General features: G+C 36.4%; 1 protein-coding gene across 5 annotated transcripts in view; it reads right to left on the bottom strand.

The window, feature by feature from the left end:
- The window catches only part of CEP350 (centrosomal protein 350), a 167,876-nt gene that overhangs the window by 68,754 nt on the left and 77,263 nt on the right, over positions 1–21,859 (bottom strand). For 4 of the 5 annotated variants that reach the window (XM_010375655.2, XM_030935149.1, XM_030935151.1 and 1 more), the window contains 8 exons: positions 20,144–20,318; positions 17,213–17,433; positions 14,176–14,339; positions 9,769–9,879; positions 9,208–9,348; positions 7,780–7,916; positions 6,825–6,947; positions 2,744–2,913 (listed from right to left, as the gene is read on the bottom strand). In XM_010375655.2, the coding sequence (XP_010373957.2) occupies positions 2,744–2,913; positions 6,825–6,947; positions 7,780–7,916; positions 9,208–9,348; positions 9,769–9,879; positions 14,176–14,339; positions 17,213–17,433; positions 20,144–20,318 (1,242 nt within the window). The remainder of the gene's footprint in view (positions 1–2,743; positions 2,914–6,824; positions 6,948–7,779; positions 7,917–9,207; positions 9,349–9,768; positions 9,880–14,175; positions 14,340–17,212; positions 17,434–20,143; positions 20,319–21,859) is intronic. The other variant, XM_030935150.1, reaches the window with a different exon arrangement.

Raw genomic sequence — 21,859 nt, 5'->3', positions numbered from 1 at the left:
ACCAACTTTTTCCATCTCTTTAGTTGTGCCTTTTACAGACTGTCATATAAATTGAACCATATAATAACAGATAGACTTTTGCGGCCTGCTTTTTCACTTAGTGAAATTCACTTAAAATTCGTCCAAGTGCGCACCCTTCAAAAGCTCCCCTGGTAGAGGGGAGGTCTGGTAGAGTGCAGGACTGTAAAATTTGTCCATGTTGTTGCATGAATCAAAAGATTATTCCTTTTAATAGCTGAATAGTATTTCATTGTATGGATGTACCAGTTTATCCATTCCCCTAGTAAAGGACATCTTGATTGCTTCTAGTTCTTAGCAATTATGAACATGCTGCTATGAACATCAGTATATAGGTTTTTATGTAGACGTAAATTTTCAGATCACTCGGTAAATACCCAGGCATGTGATTGCTGGATTGTATGGTTAAGTCTTATAAGACACTATGAAACTATCTTCCACGGTGACCATATAATTTTCCATTCTCACCAGCAATGTATGCAAGTTCCTGTTGCTCTGCATCCTTGTCACCAATTTATTATTATCCGTTTTTCTGATAGTCATTCTAGTAATATGTTATGGTATCCTGTGATTTCAATTGTAATTTCTTTAATGATATATGCGGTTGAAGACTTTTTCCTGTGTCTATGTGCCATCTGCATATTTTCTTCAATAAAGTATCTGTTCAGATCTTCTGTACATTTAAAAAATTGAGTTGTTTTTGAACAACTATTATTGAATTTTTTTTTTTTTTGAGACAGAATCTCACTCTTGTTGCCCAGGCTGGAATGCAGTGGCACAATCTCGGCTCACTGCAACCTCCACCTCCAAGGTTTGAGCAATTCTGCTTCAGCCTCCTGAGTAGCTGAGACTACAGGTGCGTACCACCATGCCCAGATAATTTTTGCATTTTTAGTAGAGATGAGGTTTCACCATGTTAGCCAGGCTGGTCTCGAATTCCTGACCTTAGGTGATCTGCCTGCCTCAGCCTCCCAAAGTGCTGGGATTTCAGGTATGAGCCACCACACCCCGCCTTCTATTATTGAGTTTCGAGAGTTCTTTACATATTCTAGATAGAAATCCTTTATCAAATATGTGATTTGCAAATATTTTCTCCCAATCTGTGGCTTGTCTTTTCATTCTCTTCACAAAGTCTTTCACAGAGTGGAAGTTTTAAAATTCTGATAAAGCACAATTCATCAATTTTTTCTTTCACAGATCATACCTTGAGGTGTTACATACCTGAGAAGTCATCACCAAACCAAATGTTGCCTAGATTTGTATTTTCTCCTACGTAAGAGGTTTTTAAGGGTTTCGTTCTTTGGATAGTGGCTGCCCTGTGAATTCTAGCTGTCTTGGCTTCTTCAGTTTCCTAACTCAATTTCCTCAACTCAAGAAGACCACTGGGCTCCATGCTCTGCAGTCTGGAAACTCCCTAGGCAGTAAACTGGTAGAACTGTAGCACTCATTTGTTTCCAGTCTCTCATGAATCAACACAATTCACTGCCTGAGGCCCACTGTCTTAAAAATAGTTACTTCATGTTTTGCCTGATATTTTACTTGCTTTAAGAGGGAAGCAGGCTGGGCACAGTTGCTCACACCTGTAATCCCAGCACTTTGGGAGGCCAAGGAGGGCAGATCATGAGTTCAGGAATTCGAGACCAGCCTGACCAGTATGGTGAAACCCCGTCTCTACTAAAAATACAAAAATTAGCCAGGCGTTGTGGCGCATGCCTATAATCCCAGCTACTCAGGAGGCTAAGGCAGAAGAATTGCTTGAACCCAGGAGGCGGAGGTTCCTGTGAACTGAGATCATGCCACTGCACTCCAGCCTGGTGACAGAGCAAGATTCTGTCTCACACAAAAAATTAAAAAATAAATAAAAAATAAAAAATGAAAAAAAAGAGGGTAAGCAAATCTAGTCCCTGTTGTTCCATCATGGCCAGAAGTAGCAGCAGTCCAACTAATACATTTTTGTTTTTGTATTTCTGCTAGTCAAGTAAAGCACTGGGCAAGTAATTCAATATTGTTTAAAGAAGTTAAATAAAGTCACTGTTCATGATATTTTAAAATAGTCACTTGAAAATTATTTATTCACTGTTATTGGAAGCCCAGGCACCATGGTACAAACAAGTCACACATGGTTACTGTGTTTCTTTCTAAGGTTTACAAATATTATCTACAATTAAATTTGTCATCAGTGCTTTAGTCAGAAACGCTATATTATTCATGAGATTAAGTTTAGTAAATATTAACGAAATAAAGTTAGAAATCTCCTCAGCTAAGTATCCAAATATATCACTTTTCATGTCTACATTCCAAAATACTAGAACACAGTTGCAGTCAAGTTGTCTGCCACTTTATTTATTTATTTAATTTTTTTTTGAGACAGGGTCTTGCTCTGTTGCCGAAGCTGGAGTGCTATGGCTCAATCATAGCTCACTGTAGACTTGATTCCTAGGCTAAAGTGATTCTCCCATCTCAGCCTCTCACATACTAGGACCATAGGCTGTGCCACCAAGCCTGGCTAATTTTTAATTGTTTTGTAGAGACAGGGGTCTCCCTATGTTTCCCTGGATGGTTTCAAACTCCTAGGCTCAAGCAATTCTCCCACCTCAGCCTCCCAAAGTGCTGGAATTACTGGCATGAGCCACCGCATACAGCTTATTTGCTACTTTATAACAAGGATCACCTTTCCTCTGGTTTCCAAACAAATGGTTACACATTTATTTGCAAAGAAAGTTACCTTTTTCATCAGGAAGAGATGGAACGCTATCACTTCGTAGAGAATCATCTGCAGCAGTCTGAACCTGTTCATCAATGGAACTCTCTATCTTTTCACCATTAAGTTTCTTCTCATTTTCCTGACAAGATGGAACTGAAGGACTTTCTTGGCGGCTATTACCACTACTGCTTCTTTTTATGGATACATGGAAACAATAACAACAAAATTAACAAAATAAGAATTACAGCTTCAAAGTAAACTTATTTGGCCAAATGACTGTACTTTATAGTCAAGATAAAAATGAAGAAAGATGTAATATAAAACAGAAAAAGCGAAGTAACATAAGTCTGAGAATATTTTGGAAAAGATGAGAAAGATGAGTAGGAGAGAGAGGTTTTGCGTTTGAATAATCATAATAGGCAGTGTTGCTAGGTTATCACTCCCTTTTTTCCCTTCGCTTCGAAATCAAACTTCTGGGAAAGGGAGCTACTGCTCACTGTTTCTACTTCTTTACTTTTCATTAACATCACGGTTTATCACAACCTGCTTCCATCCCAACTGCTCTACTAAAACTATTCTGAATAAGCTTTATCTATACTTTGAATTGCTAAATCCAATAGATAATTTATTGCTTTGCAACATTAGATGTTGACAATATCTCCTTTAAAAGCTCTACTTGCTAAACAAAATACAGTAAAAGGTTAGGATAATCTGGATGAAAGCTTTTTGTGGACTTTCTATTATTCTTGCAACTTTTCTGTAAGCTTGAAATCATGTCAACATTCTTATATCCTATGACTTTACTCTCACCTGCTTCTCTTCCCAACTCTAACAAGCTTTCCTTGTTTCTTTCATTTGCTTTAAATTTTTCTGTCTTTCCTTAAATTAATGGTTTTGTTTTGGTCCTTTTCTAACTTTTTTTTTTGAGAAGGAGTCTCACTCTGTTGCCCAGGCTGGAGTGCAGTGGCACGATCTTGGCTCACTGCAACCTCCACTTCCCGGATTCAAGAGATTATCCTGCCTCAGTCTCCCGAGTAGCTGGGATTACAGGCATGTGCCACAACACCCAGCTAATTTTTTTTTGTATTTTTAGTAGAGATGGGGCTTCGCCATGTTGGCCAGGCTGGTCTCCAACTCCTAACCTCAGATGATCCACCCGCCTCGGCCTCCCAAAGTGCTGGTATTACAGATGTAAGCTACCACGCCGGCCCTCTTTCTATTTTATACTACATGTTCTCCTTGGGCAATCTTAACCATAACTTCAACTACTATCACTTAGAGTGAGTCTCAAATTTGTATCACTATCTTTGACCTTTCCTTGATTTTAAGCTTCAAGTGTTGAAATGCCATGTGAACTTCTGATTTTGGCTATTCCTCAGCCAACAAACTAAGCATATATTCCCCCAAGTGTTTTCCTTTCTCCTTCTTACATTTCTTGGTTTATTCATTCATTACACAAGCCGGGTTAATATACTTAGGATCCTCAGCATATACTTATTTCTTCTTCCAAATTTCCCTTGCTGCTCTGTCTGCCTAACGACCTACAGAATTAAAGAATCAGTTCAAGTGTTATTTCTGAGAAGACTGCATGGACGCCACCCCTACTCTCAAGGAAGCTTTGGTCACTTCTGTCCCTGTGTTCATACTTTTGTGTGTGTGTATATTTCTATGATAATACCTATCAGAATATAATGCTATTGTTTGGTTTAATAAGTTTTTTGAAAAGATAAATCTTCTAATAAAGCAATAAGGTAAAAGATGTAATGCAGCACACAGTAAGGGACTTTCAAGTCAGAAGGACGTGGGGTTGAATCCCAATTCTACCAATTGCCAGCTATGTGCTAATCATTCACTCAGTAAATTTGTAGTAGATTGCCTATCATGTGCTAGGTACTTTGCTAAGTTCTGATGATACAAGTATGCATGGTCCCCCCTTAAGATGGCTATAATAAAAAACACAACAAGCATTGGTGAGGATTGTAGAAAAATTTTACGTAGTGGGAAAATAGTATAAAATGCTGCAGTTACTTTGGAAAATAGTTTTGCAGTTCTTCAAAAAGTAAAACATAGAGCTACCGTACATGATCCAGCAATTCCATTCCTAAATATATACTCGAGAAATGAAAACATATCCACACAAAAGGTTGTATGTGAATGTTCACAGCAGCATTACTTACAATAGTCAAAAAGTGGAAACAACCCGAATGTCCACCAACTGATGAATGGATAAATAAAATGTGGGATAGCCATGCAATAGAATATAATTTGGCCATATAAACAAAGTAGTGATACATGCTACAACATGCATGAAACTTGAAAACATCATGCTAAGTGGAAGAAGTCAGTCACAAAGGGCCACATACTGTAATGATGCCATTTATATAAAAATCCAGAATAGGTAAATCCATAGAAAATGGAGACAGGAAATAGTGGTTGCCAGAGGAGGGTACAAGGAGTAACTGCTAATGGTTACTGAGTTTCTTTCTGGGGTGATGAAAATGAAGCCCTCAATGAACTTCTAGTCTAGAATGTAACTGACTAACAAAGAAACATGTACACATAGGGTGGTCAAGACTGTCACAGCTATACTCATTGTGCTGTAGGAGAACACTTAGGTGAGAGCTAAAGCAGATGGGGTAGCACTGATTCTTGAAAGGTAAGTAAAAGTAAACTAAATAAAATGAGACAGGGGATGGTCTAGAAAGAAGGTATATCATATGCAATGGCACAGAAGACAGAAAGCAGGGTTCTTCTAGACAACTGGAAATAGTGAGAATGAATGGAGTATAGTAAAAGAGGAAATGCCAAGAGATGGGGCTAGAGATGGACCAAAGGTTCAATTATAAAGAAAGTTTTTATGCCAGGATAAATAATTTGGACCTTAATTTGAATCTTCTGAGGGAATACTAAAGATTTCAAATAGGTGAATAACCAAATTGGCTAGAAATTTTAAAAAATCACTCTGGTTATCATGTGGCTAATGAATAGAGTGGAGAAAGATCAGAGGATGAGGACAAGTATTAGGAGTTCACCACAGTAATCCAGATGATAGTTGACATGAAGTTACAGTGAAGGTGTCAGTAAAGGTTAAATGAAAGTCAGATACTTTCAGAGACATAATAGCTACTCAATAACTTTTGGTACTTTTCCCACATTTTCACGTCTTTTAGTTTCATTATTTAATTTTTTAAATTGGTGTTTTACTATACTTGACAATGTCAGTATATTACCTGTAAAAATGCTGTAAAGTAGCCTCTAAAATCTTCTAATCCGAGATGGAACCATAATTGAAAGCTATAGCCATTCATATCACACTAACTACCAATGACAAGCTATTCAATTTTTTTTTTCTTTTGAGATGGAGTCTCACTCTGTCACCCAGGCTGGAGTGCAGTGGTGCAATCTTGGCTCGCTGCAACCTCTGCCTCCCTAGTTCAAGAGATTCTCGTGCCTCAGCCTCCTGAGTAGCTTACAGGATTACAGGCACACGCCATCACCCATGGCTAATTTTTGTATTTTTCGTAGAGATGGGGCTTCACCATGTTGGCCAGGCTGGTCTTGAACTCCTGACCTCAGGTGATCTGCCCACCTCAGCCTCCCAAAGTGCTGGAATCATAGGCGTGAGCCACCGCACCCGGCCTATTCAATATTTTTTGTAACAATAAAAATTTGTAACATCAGGAAATACGAATGTCAGCAAGGAAATGTACAATAAACACAGTCTTTGAAGGCAGATAAATTAAGGTGCAATTCCTTGATGTATCATTATTTATGTGACCTTGAATGGGTTTCTTAACATCTCCATGAGCCTCAGTTTCCTAACCTATAAGGATAATACCATCTGCCTTGGAAGGCTGCTGTGAATATTATATGCAGGAAGAACAATTTATACAATGCTTATACAATGTAGGTTCTCAAGGAACAGCAGTTACATTATTACACGGACCAACTATTTTGTAAATTGGCTAATTAGGGAAGCCAGCACTTTGAAGGGAACACACTGTTCTATTTAAATAAACAATATTAAGAAATCAAAGAAAGCAATGTTTAAGCCATTTATCAGCGTTTACTAAACTGTACTGACAAATCAAACTGTCTTCACCTTCTATCATGATTCTTGTATCCTGAAGACTCAGAATAACTATCGTATGAAGGGGAATACTTTTGATGCTTTGAGTCAAGGGTCCCTTCTTTCCTCCGGGAGAGTGAAACAGATGGACTTTTCCTACAAATAAAATAAAAACTGATTAAACATTCAAAGTCTTTAATAATGGAAAGATTTTAAGTATTGCTTAATAGCAATATGACATAAAATCTTGAACAAATAGATATTATAAAATAACTTACAACACATTAAAGAATGTCTTCTGTTTTACTAAGGAAGTAAACACAAATCACTCCTAGTATCAATAAATGTAAACAGAGACTTAAAATCTAAGAATTAGAAACAGTCAAAATATGATTAAGAAAAACACACACACACAAATATGGTAATGTCACCCAGTTCTGCCAAAAATAATCTCTTTAATGACTTCATTGCTCCTAGAATAAACTCCAAAATCCTAAGTCCGCAAGGTCCTATACCATGATCTGATCCCTGCATCATCTCATACCATCTTCTTTGCTCTCTGCCTCCAGCCACAATGGTCTTTATTTCTTTTCTTAAATATGCCATGTTCCTTCTTCCTTCAGGGCTTTTCATCAACCTATTCTTTACCTCCTTTACATTACTAACTCCTCATTTATTAGATTGCACCATAAGCTTTACCACAAGCTTTATTTCCTCAGGAAAGCCTCCTCTGACCTGCTGGCACCCCCAGGCTATTCAAATTCCTGTGTTACATATCTCTGAGACATGTGTTCCTTTCTTTCATAACACTTAAATTAGTGTATAAGTATTCATTCACTTAACTGAATATTTGAGTAATATTTATCTTCCCTACTAGATTATGCCCATAACTGTATTCCCAACCAAAACTAATGCCTATGACAACAAATACTCATCATTAAACCTAATAGACAGTCATTATATATTTGCTGAATGAATGAATATTAACCTATCTGTTTCAGTTCTGGTCCTCAGCTGTTTCACGAAGTCTGGAAGGTGCTGCCGTTGGTGGTCATACAGTATTGCAAGGGGAGCTCCTGAAGCCATGACAGCATCTGAGATATGAGTTCTAGTCAACTCTGCCATCTAAACATGAACACACACCAGAAAGGCAAATGTATTAAAAGGTAAGGTCACAGAACTGAGAAGGAGCATAGTGTCTTGGAAAGAAAGATCACTGACTTGAGAGCAAGCAAATTCTGCCACTAACAGACGAAATACTGTGGACAAGTCATTTAGCCTCTTTAAGTCTCAACAGCTTCATCTTGTAAAAACAGAGTTGGACTACACGATTTCTAAGGTTTCACCTAGCTATAACAATCTATGAATTAGATAGAAAACCTTTTAAAGCATATCATAAGCAGTAATAAGCCAAAAATTAAATCTTCCTTCAAGAATCAATTTAATTACTACTTCCTTTCTAACTCTTTGCTGACCAACAGGTCAAGTACATTTCCCTACTCTTAACCACTACTGCAAGTGCTGCATGTCACTATTCATTCGGTATTTGTTCAAGCACTACTTTGAGCTATTCCTTTTACTAATGACTTATAAAGTGTTTTGAAATTTTTGTTAATGTTGTCTACATTAAAATTTTCTTGAGAAAGGAGACTCAGTTCTATACTAAAACGTACAACTCCATAATACTCAACATATAGTAGGTTCATGGATTTCCAATAACTAAGTCATTTTACAAATAGTACTAACTTTTGGTTTAAAAACGTGTAACTGCTAAAATAAAGTGAAACTGTATCAATTATGAATTGTGATATCCTATGTAGAGACAGCAATAAAACTACTTCTGGCTATCCCCCTGTTATAGAAAAGACAGTAACTAATATCATTCTGGGTAAAAATGAAACATCTTCACACAAAGCAGATCAGTGGTTCCCCAGGACTGAGATTAGGGACTGGTTGCAAAGAGACATGAGGAAACTTTTTGAAGTAACAGAAATATGCTATTTCTGGATTGTGGTGATGGTTATAGGGAGATATGTGTGTGTGTGTATATGTGTGTGTGTGTGTGTGTGTGTGTGTGTGAGACAGAGAGAGAAAACTCACCAAACTGCATACTTAAAATGGGTACATTTTATTGCTTATAAATTATACATCAATAAAGTTGATACTTTTCTAAAAAGCTTATTACCAGAGGGCGGAAATGTAGAGCTCTTCATCTTTTTTCTGCCTCTGTAACATTCACATGTACAACACACCACAATCAATGGTGCCTCTTACTTCGATAGGGTATGGCCCCCACTAAAAGTCACTAATTCAAAGTATGCATTTACTAAGATATTAGAAACCCATTACTGAAGACCAAAGTTACTCAGATTGACTAAAAAGAACTAAAAAGAGGAGGGTTCTCAATGGCATCTACCTCACAGATTTGACGCGCTGCATCTGTGGTGAGGCGAGCGGTCTCTGACTGCTGAGCTGCTATTTTACATGTTGCTTCCTGTAGGACTTCAGTTACTTCGTGTTGTGATTTAACCACCTGCTGTAATGATTCTGCATGGACCTTTAAATAAAAGGGGTTTAAAAAAGAAGTTATGTTTTAGTTTCCTTGCCTCCCAAATTAATTTTAATTTATAAATTTATTTCATGTCTTATTTGTAGTAAAAAACACTTTACTACAATCCAGATTTCATGATTTAAGTCTTAACTCCACTGTTCACAAGTTACTGTATCTGTGGATAAGTAAATACAACGTACCTCAGCTGCCATTTCCCTAAACTGGAAATGAGTCTTGACAGTGTATTTCAGAAGGTTGTAACAAAAATCAAATGACATGGAATTATTCCACAAAAAGTACTAAAACTTTATTTTATATATATATATATACATATATATTCTCCCATATAATTAAAAGAATGCTAAAGTAATTTCTAAGATACAAATTTAGGTTTAAAAAATAAGAACCTGCTGCAAAATAAGTTACCTGAGCTGCTTTGTTTCGGGTTTCTTCTAATTGTCTCTGACTCTCCAGAGCCTCTTGTTCAGCCTTCAGTTTCAAGAGGGCCAAGTCTCTTTCATGGCGTTGCTGTTGTGCCTTCAAAGTAATGATCAAATGTTAATTCTCAAATACTAAACTATTTTAACACAGTGACTATAACACATACCATGCTCTCTTACTAATACAAATCATTTGAAGCAACTAATTAGAACCAAAAGGAAAGACAGTAAAAAGAATAGTCAACAGCCACTTACCATTTATCAAAATATTTAATGACCACCTCCCATGTGCTAAATAATGTAGTAATATAAAAAATTTCCAGTGCATATAGGACTAAGAATTAATATCAAAAAGCTGGTTAGAAAGCAAAGGCTATAGCACCCAACTTTTTGGAAGAGATAAAAAAATGTCTTATGTGTAAAAATAAAAATAATGCCTCACATCTCACAATTTTATGATTCTTTTATTTTGACTTTGAAGTAGTAGTTTCATTAAAAAAAAAAAGATGTCTCCATATAAGGTTTCCTTGTCACCAGGACCTTTTCTTACCACAATTCCACACAATGTTATCTATAAATATATATATATTTTTTCATCTCCTTTGAAATAGTGCTAAATAATAGAGGTTTTCAAAAGGTGGTAAGGGCTGGGCGCAATAGCTCATGTCTGCAATCCCAGCACTTTGGGAGGCCAAGATGGGAGGATCACTTGAGGCCAGGAGCTCAAGACCAGCCTGGTCAACATAGTGAGACCCCCCATCTCTATTTTTTTTTTTAATTAAAACAAAACAAAAGAAAACAAAAAATGGTCGTAAGGCTGTATGTAAGGCTGTGGTAATGCTCTGCCCAAATCTGGAAACCCAGAATTATAATGTATGTCCAAAGTGGCAGAAAACCTCAGCGCTGACTCAGATTTCAAGGTCAGCATGGCCCTCCACTACAATGAGGTCATTTCCTCAATACAATGATTCTCAACAAAGTTGGCATTAGTCCCTCCCCACCCTCTACCAGGAAACATCTGGAAATGTTCCAGGGAGTTTCTGCTGTTACAATGATTGGACAACACTACTGCTATTTAGCAGGAGGAGGGCAGGAATGATGGGATCTCTGCAAAGTATGGGAACAGTACCACACCAAGAACTGTCTGACAAGTCTTTTGGGAAGAACAAATGGAAAAGGAAACTGAAAAAAAAAAAAAAAAGCATCAAAAATCATAAAACATGTGGGAATAAATTTTAAAATGTATAAGACCTTTACAATGAAAAGAGTAATACTAATGAGAGAAATAGTCAAAGATTTAAATAAATAGAAAAATATATCATGTTTATGAATTAGAAAAGGCAACACTGTTAAGATGTGAATTCTCCCCAGACTCACTGATCTATAGATTCAATACCATTCTAATCAAAATCCTATCAGGCTTTTTTATTTTTGTAGAAACTGACAAACTGATTCTAAAAGTTACATGGAAATGTAAAAAACCTAGAATAGCCAAAATCATCTTTGAAAAAAAGAAACAAAGTTGGAAGAATTATGTCTTGATTTCAAGACTCACTAAAAAAACCACAGTAATAAAGACAATATGGTACTGACATTACGGATAGATGAATAGATCAATGAAAAATGAGTCTAAAAATAGATCTACACAAGGCCGGGCGCGGTGGCTCACGCCTGTAATCCTAGCACGGGAGGCTGAGGCAGGCAGATCACAAGGTCAGGAGATCGAGACCGCGGTGAAACCCCGTCTCTACTAAAAATACAAAAAATTAGCCGGGCGTGGTGGTGGGCACCTGTAGTCCCAGCTACTCAGGAGGCTGAGGCAGGAGAATGGCGTGAACCTGGGAGGCGGAGCTTGCAGTGAGCCGAGATCGCGCCATTGCATTCCAGCCTGGGCCACAGAGCGAGACTCCGTCTCAAAAAAAAAAAAAAAAAAAGAAAGAAATAGATCTACACATAATTGATTACTTAATCATTGATAAAGGCATTAAGGTAATTTAAGTCTTTTTAATAAAATGGTGCTGGAACAATTGAATATCCATATTAGAGAAAAATAAACTTTGACTCTCTTCCTCACATCAAATCCCAAAATTAACTTGAGAAGGATTACACACTTAAATATGAAAGCTAAAATTATAAAGCTTTTGGGAAAAAAACATAAGAGAATGTTAGGATATCTTGGTATCCTAGTGTAGGATTTCTTTCTTTCCCTTCCCCTCCCCTCCCTCCCTCCCTCCCTTCCTTCCTTCCTTTTTTTGAGACACGGTTTGACTCTGGAGTCCAATGGCACAATCTTGGCTTACTGCAACCTCTGCCTCCTGGACTCAAGCGATTCTCCTTCCTTAGCCGACCCACCCCCCGGGCCCACAAGTAGCTGTGACTACAGGCATACACCACCGTGGACGGCTAATTTTTGTATTTATAGTAGAGACGGGATTTCACCATGTTGCCCCGGCTGGTCTTGAACTCCTAAACTTAAGTAAGCTGTCTGCCTTGGCCTCCCAAAAAGTCCTGGGATAACAGGCATGAGCCACCACAGTCAGCCCAAAGATTTCTTAGAAAATGAAAGGTACTACCACAAAAGAAAGCAACTAAAAACTGGATTTCATCAAAATTTAAAACTTCTATTTCTCAAAGACACAGTTTAAAAAGTGAAAAGATAAGCCAAGACCTGGAATACAATATTTCCAATACATCTGAAAAGGACTTGTTTCCAGAATATATGAACAACTCCTATAAATCAATAATTAAAAAGACAACCCCATAATGAAGGGTGTAAAAGATTTGAACAGATATTCACAAAAGAATGCTCAATAAATACACAAAAAGACAATCAGTCTCATCAGTAACAAGAGAAATGCAAATGACAACCACAATGAGATACTACTTCACACTCAATAGAATGACTGAAATAAAAGACTGATAATACCAAATGATAGCAGGAATACAGACAACTGGAATTTTCCTATATATTACAAGAGGGTAAAGTGTTACAACCATTTTGGAAAACTGTACGGCAGTTTCTTAGAAAGTTTCATATACTTGACCCAAGCAATTCCACTCCTAGGTACTTATATAAGAAAAATGAAAACATATGTAGTATGCATAGAGTTGTTTAAAAATGTTCATAGCAGGAATATTCACAACAGCCAAAAGCTAGAAATAATCCAAATGTACATCAATAGGAAAACTGACAAATTGTGATATTAATGGAATATTACTCAGCAAAAAACAGAAAACAAAAAACTACTGATAAAACAATATGGATAACTCTTAAATTGATATTGAAAATAAGCTAAACACAGAGTTCAAAGTCCACTTCCTTTTATACAAAGTTCTAGAACAGGCAAAAATAAACTATGGTGCCAGAAATCAGAATAGTAATTGCCTTTGGAAGGGGGAGTAATTGAAAACGGGCATGAGTCAACTTTCTGGGGTAACAACTTAAGGGTTGTATATCTTGATTAGGGTGGTTCTTACACAGGTAATATACACTGGTCAAAACGCATCAAAACTGGGCTGGGCGCGGTAGCTCACGCCTGTAATCCCAGCACTTTGGGAGGCCGAGGCAGGTGGTTCACGAGGTTAGGAGATTGAGTCCATCCTGGCTAACATGGTGAAACTCCGTCTCTACTAAAAATACAGAAAATTAGCTGGGCATTGTGGCGGGCGCCTGTAGTTCCAGCTACTAGGGAGGCTGAGGCAGGAAAATGGTGTGAACCTGGGAGGCAGAGCTTGCAGTGAGCAGAGATCGTGCCACTGCACTCCAGCCTGGGCAACAGTGAGACTCTGTGTCAAAAAAAAGCAAAACAAAACAAAACAAAAGAAACCTCATCAAAACTGTACACTTAACATCTGTGTATTTTATACCATGTAGGTAAGAACTCAGGGTTTTGTCGTTGTTGTTGTTTTGTAAAGCAGTTCCACTAACGAAGAGTGCTTAGACTGTCTCTGGATTTTTGTTTGCTAAAGAAAAATCCGCATTATCCTGGCTTTCTCAAATACCCGGATTTCAGAAACTTCTCTTTTGGTACAAATAAAGCTTTTTTTTTTTAAAAAAAAAAACAAACCCTCAGTATTCTCTCACCTGTCAATGAAAAGAGACAATATTAAGAATGTTTGACTAGATGATTTTTATACTGTTAACTAAGCAAAGCAGAAAACATGGAAAACAAAGTATTTGAGAGAGAATGACTTTATTATTGTTCTGCTGCCAAACACTGTATCTTTTTAGTGTCCTGATAGGTTTTTCCCATGACCATTTATTTACAGATGCTATATGGCAGACGATTTTTTTCTATTTGGCACAGTAGTTTAAGTCATCATTAAGACTATTTTAAATAGCAAAGATAAAAGAAAAACCACAGAAAGCTAAAAAGGAAAACTCCAAAAATACCTTTATGATCTGAGCTAGAGACACACTCTCCTGCTGAGCAAGCGAAATGCCTCTAACTCTTTCCACATCTGACAGTTGGCGCACCGACTCCTCAATGGCATTCAGATAACTGAGTTCTGCTGCCATACGATGATGGAGGCCAGCAGGAGAAAAGCGCTTAGAACCTGGAGGGCATGACAATGGTCAAATGGAAAAGTTAACATGAAATTACACCTCAGATTTCTAAAATCTGTCATTTTAAGAGCCAAAATCAACTTTGTCTTCCTATGTAGAAAAAACTGGGACTCAGTACAGGAATACCTTGGAGATACTGCAGGTTCAGTTCCAGACCAAAGGAATAAATATCAGAATAAAGCAAGTCACACAAATTTTTTGGTTTACCAGTGCACATAACAGTTATATTTGCACTATACTGTAGTCTAGTAAGTGTGTAATAGCATTATATCTAAAAAAATGTACATACTTTAATTTAAAAATACTGTACTGCTAAAAAATGCTGACGATCATCTGAGCCTTCAGCAAGTCCTAATCTTTTTGCTGGTGGAAGATCATACCTCAATGTTGATAGCTACTGACTGGATCAGGGTGGTTGCTGAAGGCTGGAGTGACTGTGGCAATTTCTTAAAATGAGGCAATAATGAAGTTTACTGCATCGATTGACTCTTGCTTTCACAAAAGATTTCTCTGGAGCATGTAATGCCGTTTGGTAGCATTTGACCCACTTTCTGTAAAACCTCTTTCAAAACTGGAGATAATCCTCTCAAACCCTGCCACTACTTTATCAATTAAAGTTTATGTAATATTCTAAACCATTTTTGTCATTTCACTAGGAGTAGATTCCATCTCAAGAAACCACTTTCTTTGCTCATGCAAAAGAAGCAACTACTCATTCATTCAACTTTTGTCATAAGACTGCAGCAATTCAGTAACATCTTCAGGATCCAATTATAATTCTAGTTCTCTTGCTATTTCTACCATATCTGCAGTTATTTCCTCCACTGAAGTTCTGAACCCCTCAAAGTCATCCATGAGGGCTGGAATCAACTTCTTCCAAGCTTCTGTTAATGTTCATATTTTGATCTCCTTCCACGAATCACAAATGTTCTTAATGGCATCTATAATGGTGAATCCTTTCCAGAAGGTGATCAATTTACTTTGCCCAAATCAGCAGAGGAATCACTATCTATGGCAGCTATAGCCTTACACAGTGCATTTCTTAAATAAGAAGACTTAAAAGTTGAAATTACTACTTGATCCATGGGTACAGAATGAATTTTGTGTTAGGGGACATAAAAACATTAATCTCCTTTTTTATGTCCTTTTTTATGTCCATCAGAGCTCTTGGATGACCAGGTGCATTGTCAATAAGCAGGAATAAATATTTTTTCAAATTCTGAAAAGAACACTTTGAAAAAAGTCTTTTTTTTCCTGGGCAGTAGGTCTCAACAGTGGGCTTAGAATACTCAGTAAACTTGAGTGCTGTAAACAGATGTGCTGTCATTCAGGCTTTGTTGTTCCATTAATACAGCACAAGCAGAGTAGATTTAGCATAATTCTTAAGGACTCTAGGATTTTCAGAATGGTAAATGAGCCTTGGCTTCAACTTTAAGTTGTCAGCTGTATTAACCCCTAAATAGTCAGCTCATCCTTTGAGCTTTGAAGCCAAGCACTAACTTCTCTCTAGCTATGAAAGTCCTAGATGACATTTTCTTCCAACATGAGGTTGTTTCATCTCGTTGAAAATCTGTTTAGTGCAGCCACTTTCATCAATTATCTTCTGGATAACTTGCTGCAACTTCTACCTCAGCACTTCTTGCTTCACCCTGCACTTTTATTTTATAGAGATGGCTTCTTTCTTTAGCCTCTGCTGCTTCTAATTTTTCTTTTGCAGCTTCCTCACCTCTCCCAGGCTTCACAAAATTGAAGAGGATTAGGGTCTTGCGCTGGATTAAGCTTTGGCTTAAAGACGCCACTGGCTTGATCTTTTATCTCAGTCCCTAAAACTTTCTCCGTATCAGCAATAAGGTTATTGTGTTTTCTTATCTATCATTCATATGATACCTTTCATTTCCTTCAAAAACTTTTTCTTTGCATTCACAAGTTGGCTAACTGGCACAAGAGGCCTAGCTTTTGGCATATCTTGGCTTTTGACATCCCTTCCTCACTAAGCTTAATCATTTGTAGCTTCTGATTTAAAGTGAGAGATGTGACTCTTCCTTTCACGTGAACACTTAAGAGACCATTGTAGGGTTAGTAACTGGCCTAATTTTAATATTATTGTGTCTCAGGCAATAAGGAGGCCAGAGGGAGGGTTGAAGAGGGGAACAGGGTGAGTTGGTGGAGCAGTCAGAACACACACAACATCGATCCATTAAGTTTGTCCTCTTAAATGGACTGGTTGGTGGCACCTAAAACAATGATTAATACAACAGGAACATCAAAGATCGCTAATCACAGATCGCCATAACAGATATAGTAATAATGAAAAGCTTGAAATATTGAGAGATTTATCAAAAATGTGGACACAGGGACACGAAGTGAGCGCATGCTGCTGGAAAAACGGCACTGATGAATTTGTTCAATGCCATGAGCCTTTAATTTGTAAAAAAAAAACAAAAAAAAAAAAACACAAAAACAAAAACAAAAACAAAAACAAAAAAACCCTGCAGTCTCTGTGAAATGCAATAAAGTCAAGCACAATAAAACAAGGTATGCCTGTACAATGTACTTTACTTCTATGTGTGTGCACACGTACGTGTGTATACATACATGTGTATACATATAAACAGGAGTGCACATATGGGACATAGTTTTCAGATATGTTTTGACTAATGCTGGCTGATAAGATGGGAAAAAAATCAACATTACTGAATCTCTTGTGCTTTTCAGTATTTAATTTCTGGCAGCTTTTTAATACTTGAAAAGTAATCATATTCACTTGAAATATTTCTCTATGACTCAACTGAAAGAAAAGGAATTTTGAGAGAAAAAATTTCATATCGTATTCTAAAAATTACAATTGCATGGATCTACTTACTTGGTATTGGAGCCGCATTCTCTGTCGTTGTTCTGCTGGCAGCCAGGTTCAAATCAGTGAGAGCTGCAGTAGGCTTAAATCCTGTTATAGTTGTAGGCATTACTGATGACTTAGATCTTTCTGAAGAAGTTCCTGGAAGGTCAAACTGCAACGATTTCTGGGAACTTGGTGACAGGGGAGAAGTTGGAGTTTTCTGAGATCTTCCCTTATCTGATGAGACACTAGAAATTTTGATCCACAAAAACATTAGAGGAAGGATAAGTACTTTGTAAACCAGCTAAATCATTCAAAAGAACATATAAAAAAACTTTATCAACATTAGCTTTAAAAAGTTGTGATTTAGGCATTTATTCGTTAATACAGTCACTATGCTGAATGAATGACTATGAATATCCCTCTAATTGCTAGAATTACTGTGGGGCACAAGCATGGCACAAATCTTGCCCTAAGTACAATGGAAAGGGAATAGCTTGATTAAACTAGCACTGAACTGTTCCCTCTACAGTGTACATATATTATGATTCACTCGTTATAGCATGAAGCAAAGTCTTCTAAAATAGACACTCTACAGCAACAAAATTGGAGCCATATATGAGTCTTAAAATACATCTCTGAAAGAGAATCAAATATTTTATGTTAAAAGGTAAGACATGGCCAGGCGCGGTGGCTCAAGCCTGTAATCCCAGCACTTTGGGAGGCCGAGACGGGCGGATCACGAGGTCAGGAGATCGAGACCATCCTGGCTAACACGGTGAAACCCCGTCTCTACTAAAAAATACAAAAAACTAGCCGGGCGAGGTGGCGGGCGCTTGTAGTCCCAGCTACTCGGAGGCTGAGGCAGGAGAATGGCGTAAACCCGGGAGGCGGAGCTTGCAGTGAGCTGAGAACCGGCCACTGCACTCCAGCCCGGGCGACAGAGCAAGACTCCGTCTCAAAAAAAAAAAAAAAAAAAAAAAGTAAGACAAAAATTATTCTTTTGTTATACCCTCTTGTTAATCCAAGAGTCTCAGAAAAAATTTTCACACTATCCATCTCTAAATACTTATTTCATTTCTTTACATCTACTTGTGAATACATCTCTTTCTTGAACTTTCTAATAAGTAACATAACAGTTTGTAACAACTCTTAAGGCATTTAATTCAGTACAAGACACATTGCTAGCCTTTCTTTGAAAAAGTAAGCTCATTAAAGGTATTATTTCTCATAACATCAAGCATGTTGCCTTGCACTGAATATTTATTTACTGAATAAAGTATTCAAAGATACTCTATAAAGCATTTTAGCACAGTTATATTCCCAATATACTGAAACAAGTCTGCTTTTAGCTTCTAATAAAATGATGAAATAGTTTTCAAAGGTAAAAATTTCTCTTATATCTAGTATAAAAATATTTGAATAGAAGTAGGCCTGAGAGGCACCTATGTGTTTACCTGACCCTTAATTTTCTATTGATACTTTAGATAAATACTATTGCTAACAGTCTATTTCATGCATGAAACACAAAAAGAATGATCATTTTAACAAATTTCCATTAAATATTTAAAACACAACATCAAACAAAACAAAGTACTCTGCACCTCACCTTAGGGTTTTATAAGGTGAATTTATATTTGCTTTGCACATAATATTTAGCTAGACTAGCATTTCTAAAAGTATACTTCCAATAATGTCAATAAGCTTTCCCAAAAAGAAAGAGAAAGAGCTTGGGGACAAAGAGTGACTACAGCCAAACAAGTTAAAAAAGAAAAAAAAAAAAAAGGAGGTTAAACAAGTTTTGAAAAATCTGGACTCCTCCTTATCAAAGCCTTATCAAAGCCTTATCAAAGCCTCCTTATCAAATTATTTTATCCCTGTGAATCTCCATGGGTGGGGAAGGGGAAATCTAGATTGCAGTATGGGGCATTGATGAAACTTATTTGGCTATGGATCTCATTAAGAAATGTTTAACTTTGTAAATTTTATCAAGTTAAATCATCAGAGTAATTCTTAAGGAAAGGTAAAGTTTTCTAAATTCCAAAATCCCTGACAAAGAAAATAAAATTTAATTTTAAATACAGAAATAATGGCATTAATGATGCAATATGATTTGTAACATGAAAGCACTGAAAATGGTCATCTTTACGTGTCACAGTACTAGAAAAAGCCCCAAGTTCCTTTAAAAGGACAAAATAAATCCGTGTCTTCTCAGAGCCTCAATTTCCAAGATAAAACCAGTGCACAGATGAAAAGTCATATGGACAAATGAGTAGGAACTGTATAGCTAGCAACAACTGAAGGTTATTTGTAAGCAACAGACTAAGTGCATCGTATACGATATTAGAAAGGAGAAAAAAACAGTATGCAAGCTCCATAATCAGTAAGAGTGAGATTTCAAAATCGGCCTGAGTGGTCTAGTAAGTTGAGCAGAAAAGTTCAGAGGAAGAAATAATAAGACAGTAAGTATGCTAAGTAGCTGTGTTGGAAGAATGGATGAATAGATGAGAATTAAAATAGATACACAAAAGAAATGAGATAGTTTGTGGTAGCCCAGCGAAAACACTTCAAGTAGAGTTAGGCACTTAGAATTGATCTACGACCTCACAAAGTACCCTAAGCAGGGTAGCTGCTTAGTCAAAAGATTGAGCCAAGAAAACAACTGTAACAACAGCATTCAGCATAGAAAACCAGGTTGTACTAGAGGGAGAGAATTCCTGAGAAAGAGGTTGTAACAGTTTAGATGATACATGACCATATTCTAATATACAGACTAAGATTAGAGCTGTGAACAAAGCTCTGAAGTCTATTTGTAATATATACAATTTTGTAGTAGCTCAGATATGCACAGTTAAGGAGACTGCTGAGCTAAAATTCATTATATGGATTTTCTGAATATCAATTATATTATAACTTTAATTATATATGAATTACAGTATAAAGCACACATTACTTTACCTCACAGAATGTCCAGAAAGATCTTCCAAAGTGCTATCTGTATCAAGAGTATGCTCAAAATCTTTAACAGAAAGTTTGCTGCTGGTCCCAGATTTCTTTCCTTGATGGGAGCCATGTTCTACTTTTTCCTCATCAAGAAATGAGTTCTGAACATTTCCAGTGAATGAATCCAACCCTGTAAAGCAAATTTCTTATAAAGCTGATTCCCAATATCAGAAGTTATTGAGACAGATAATTGACATATAGATTTCAATAAAATAATAAAAAGTAGAAATCAGAATATTTAAAATTTGACCTATATTATATTCAAAATCTGTTTTCCATATCTAAAATAAAGCAGTTCTTCCTTCTGTCTTCATTTAAGGAAAGTGAAGTTTCTTCCATTAATTCCACTTGCTATTAATAAATCATTTTTAGCTCAACTAGTAATAAAAGATAAGCATATTAAATACCAATAAAGTACTAATCTATCCCTATGAAAAAGTAAGCAAAAAGAATTTTTTAAAGGATAAAATCCACAGCTGGGAGAAAAATCATACCAACCGCTAACTGAACTACATAATTCTTTCGAAAAAGTCTATGGTAAGAACTATGTAGCCTGATTTATAAAAATACTCATATTCTCTGAGTGAGTAATTTTACTCATAGGAATATATCTTAAGGAGATGAAACAAAAATTATGCATGTTATTCAATGTGTAACTTTGTAACTCAAAGAAATTTAATCTACATTTCTAACAAGAGAACACCTGTCTAAATGACACAGATAATAGTAACCTGCACATTTATATAGAACATTGTAATTTAAATGTACTTCATATACAGTACCTTATTGCTCTTAAACATGTTATGAAATAAGTACTATATCCCCAATTTACTGATGAGGTAACTAGAGATCTATGGGGCTTAACAACTTGCTTAACAAGGTATTCTGCTCTGGTCAACAGCAGAAATAGGACACACACGCAGTCAGGTCTCCTGACTCTAGTACACTATTCATCCTGATTGTATGTTTAAACAGCAGCATGGGAAAATATTTATTATTACCTTTAAAAAAAAGCAGATTATAAAACTGCCTATAAATTTTAATAGTGGCCCCCCAAAATTTTTAATATAAAATACATATTTTATATATTATATATACTATATATGTTTATATATACACATATTTGTGTATATATACATATAAATATATAATGTGTATATATACATTAAAAGTTTTTTGTAAAAATTTATTGTAAAATTACTATACTTTATATATATACAAAAAAATTTAAGTTAAATTTTAAAGATATATATGGTTAAAGAGCAAAACAAAATACAAAAGTGAAAAAAAAATACCCTTTATACTCGTATTCATAGCAGTATTATTCAAAATAGTCAGAAGATGAAAGCAACCCAAGTGTCCATCAACTGATGAACGGACAAACAAAATGTGGCTTATACATACAAAGGAATATTATTCAGCCTTAAAAGGAAGGGCATTCTGACACATGCTACAACATAGATGAACCTTGAAGACATTATGCTAAGTGAAATAAGCCAGTCACAAAAGGACAAATATGATTCCACTTACATGACATAGCCAGAATAGGCAAACTCAGAGAGAGAAAGTAGAACAGTTGTTACTAGGCGCTGGGAGAAGAGAATGAGAGTTATTTTTGAACGGGTATAGATTTTAGTTTGGGATGATGAAAATGTTCTGGAGATAGATAGT

This window comes from Rhinopithecus roxellana, chromosome 8 (assembly GCF_007565055.1).
Source record: "Rhinopithecus roxellana isolate Shanxi Qingling chromosome 8, ASM756505v1, whole genome shotgun sequence".
Classification (NCBI taxonomy): domain Eukaryota; kingdom Metazoa; phylum Chordata; class Mammalia; order Primates; family Cercopithecidae; genus Rhinopithecus; species Rhinopithecus roxellana.
Note: the sequence above shows the minus strand (reverse complement) of the source record. Positions and strands in the feature narration are given on the sequence as shown.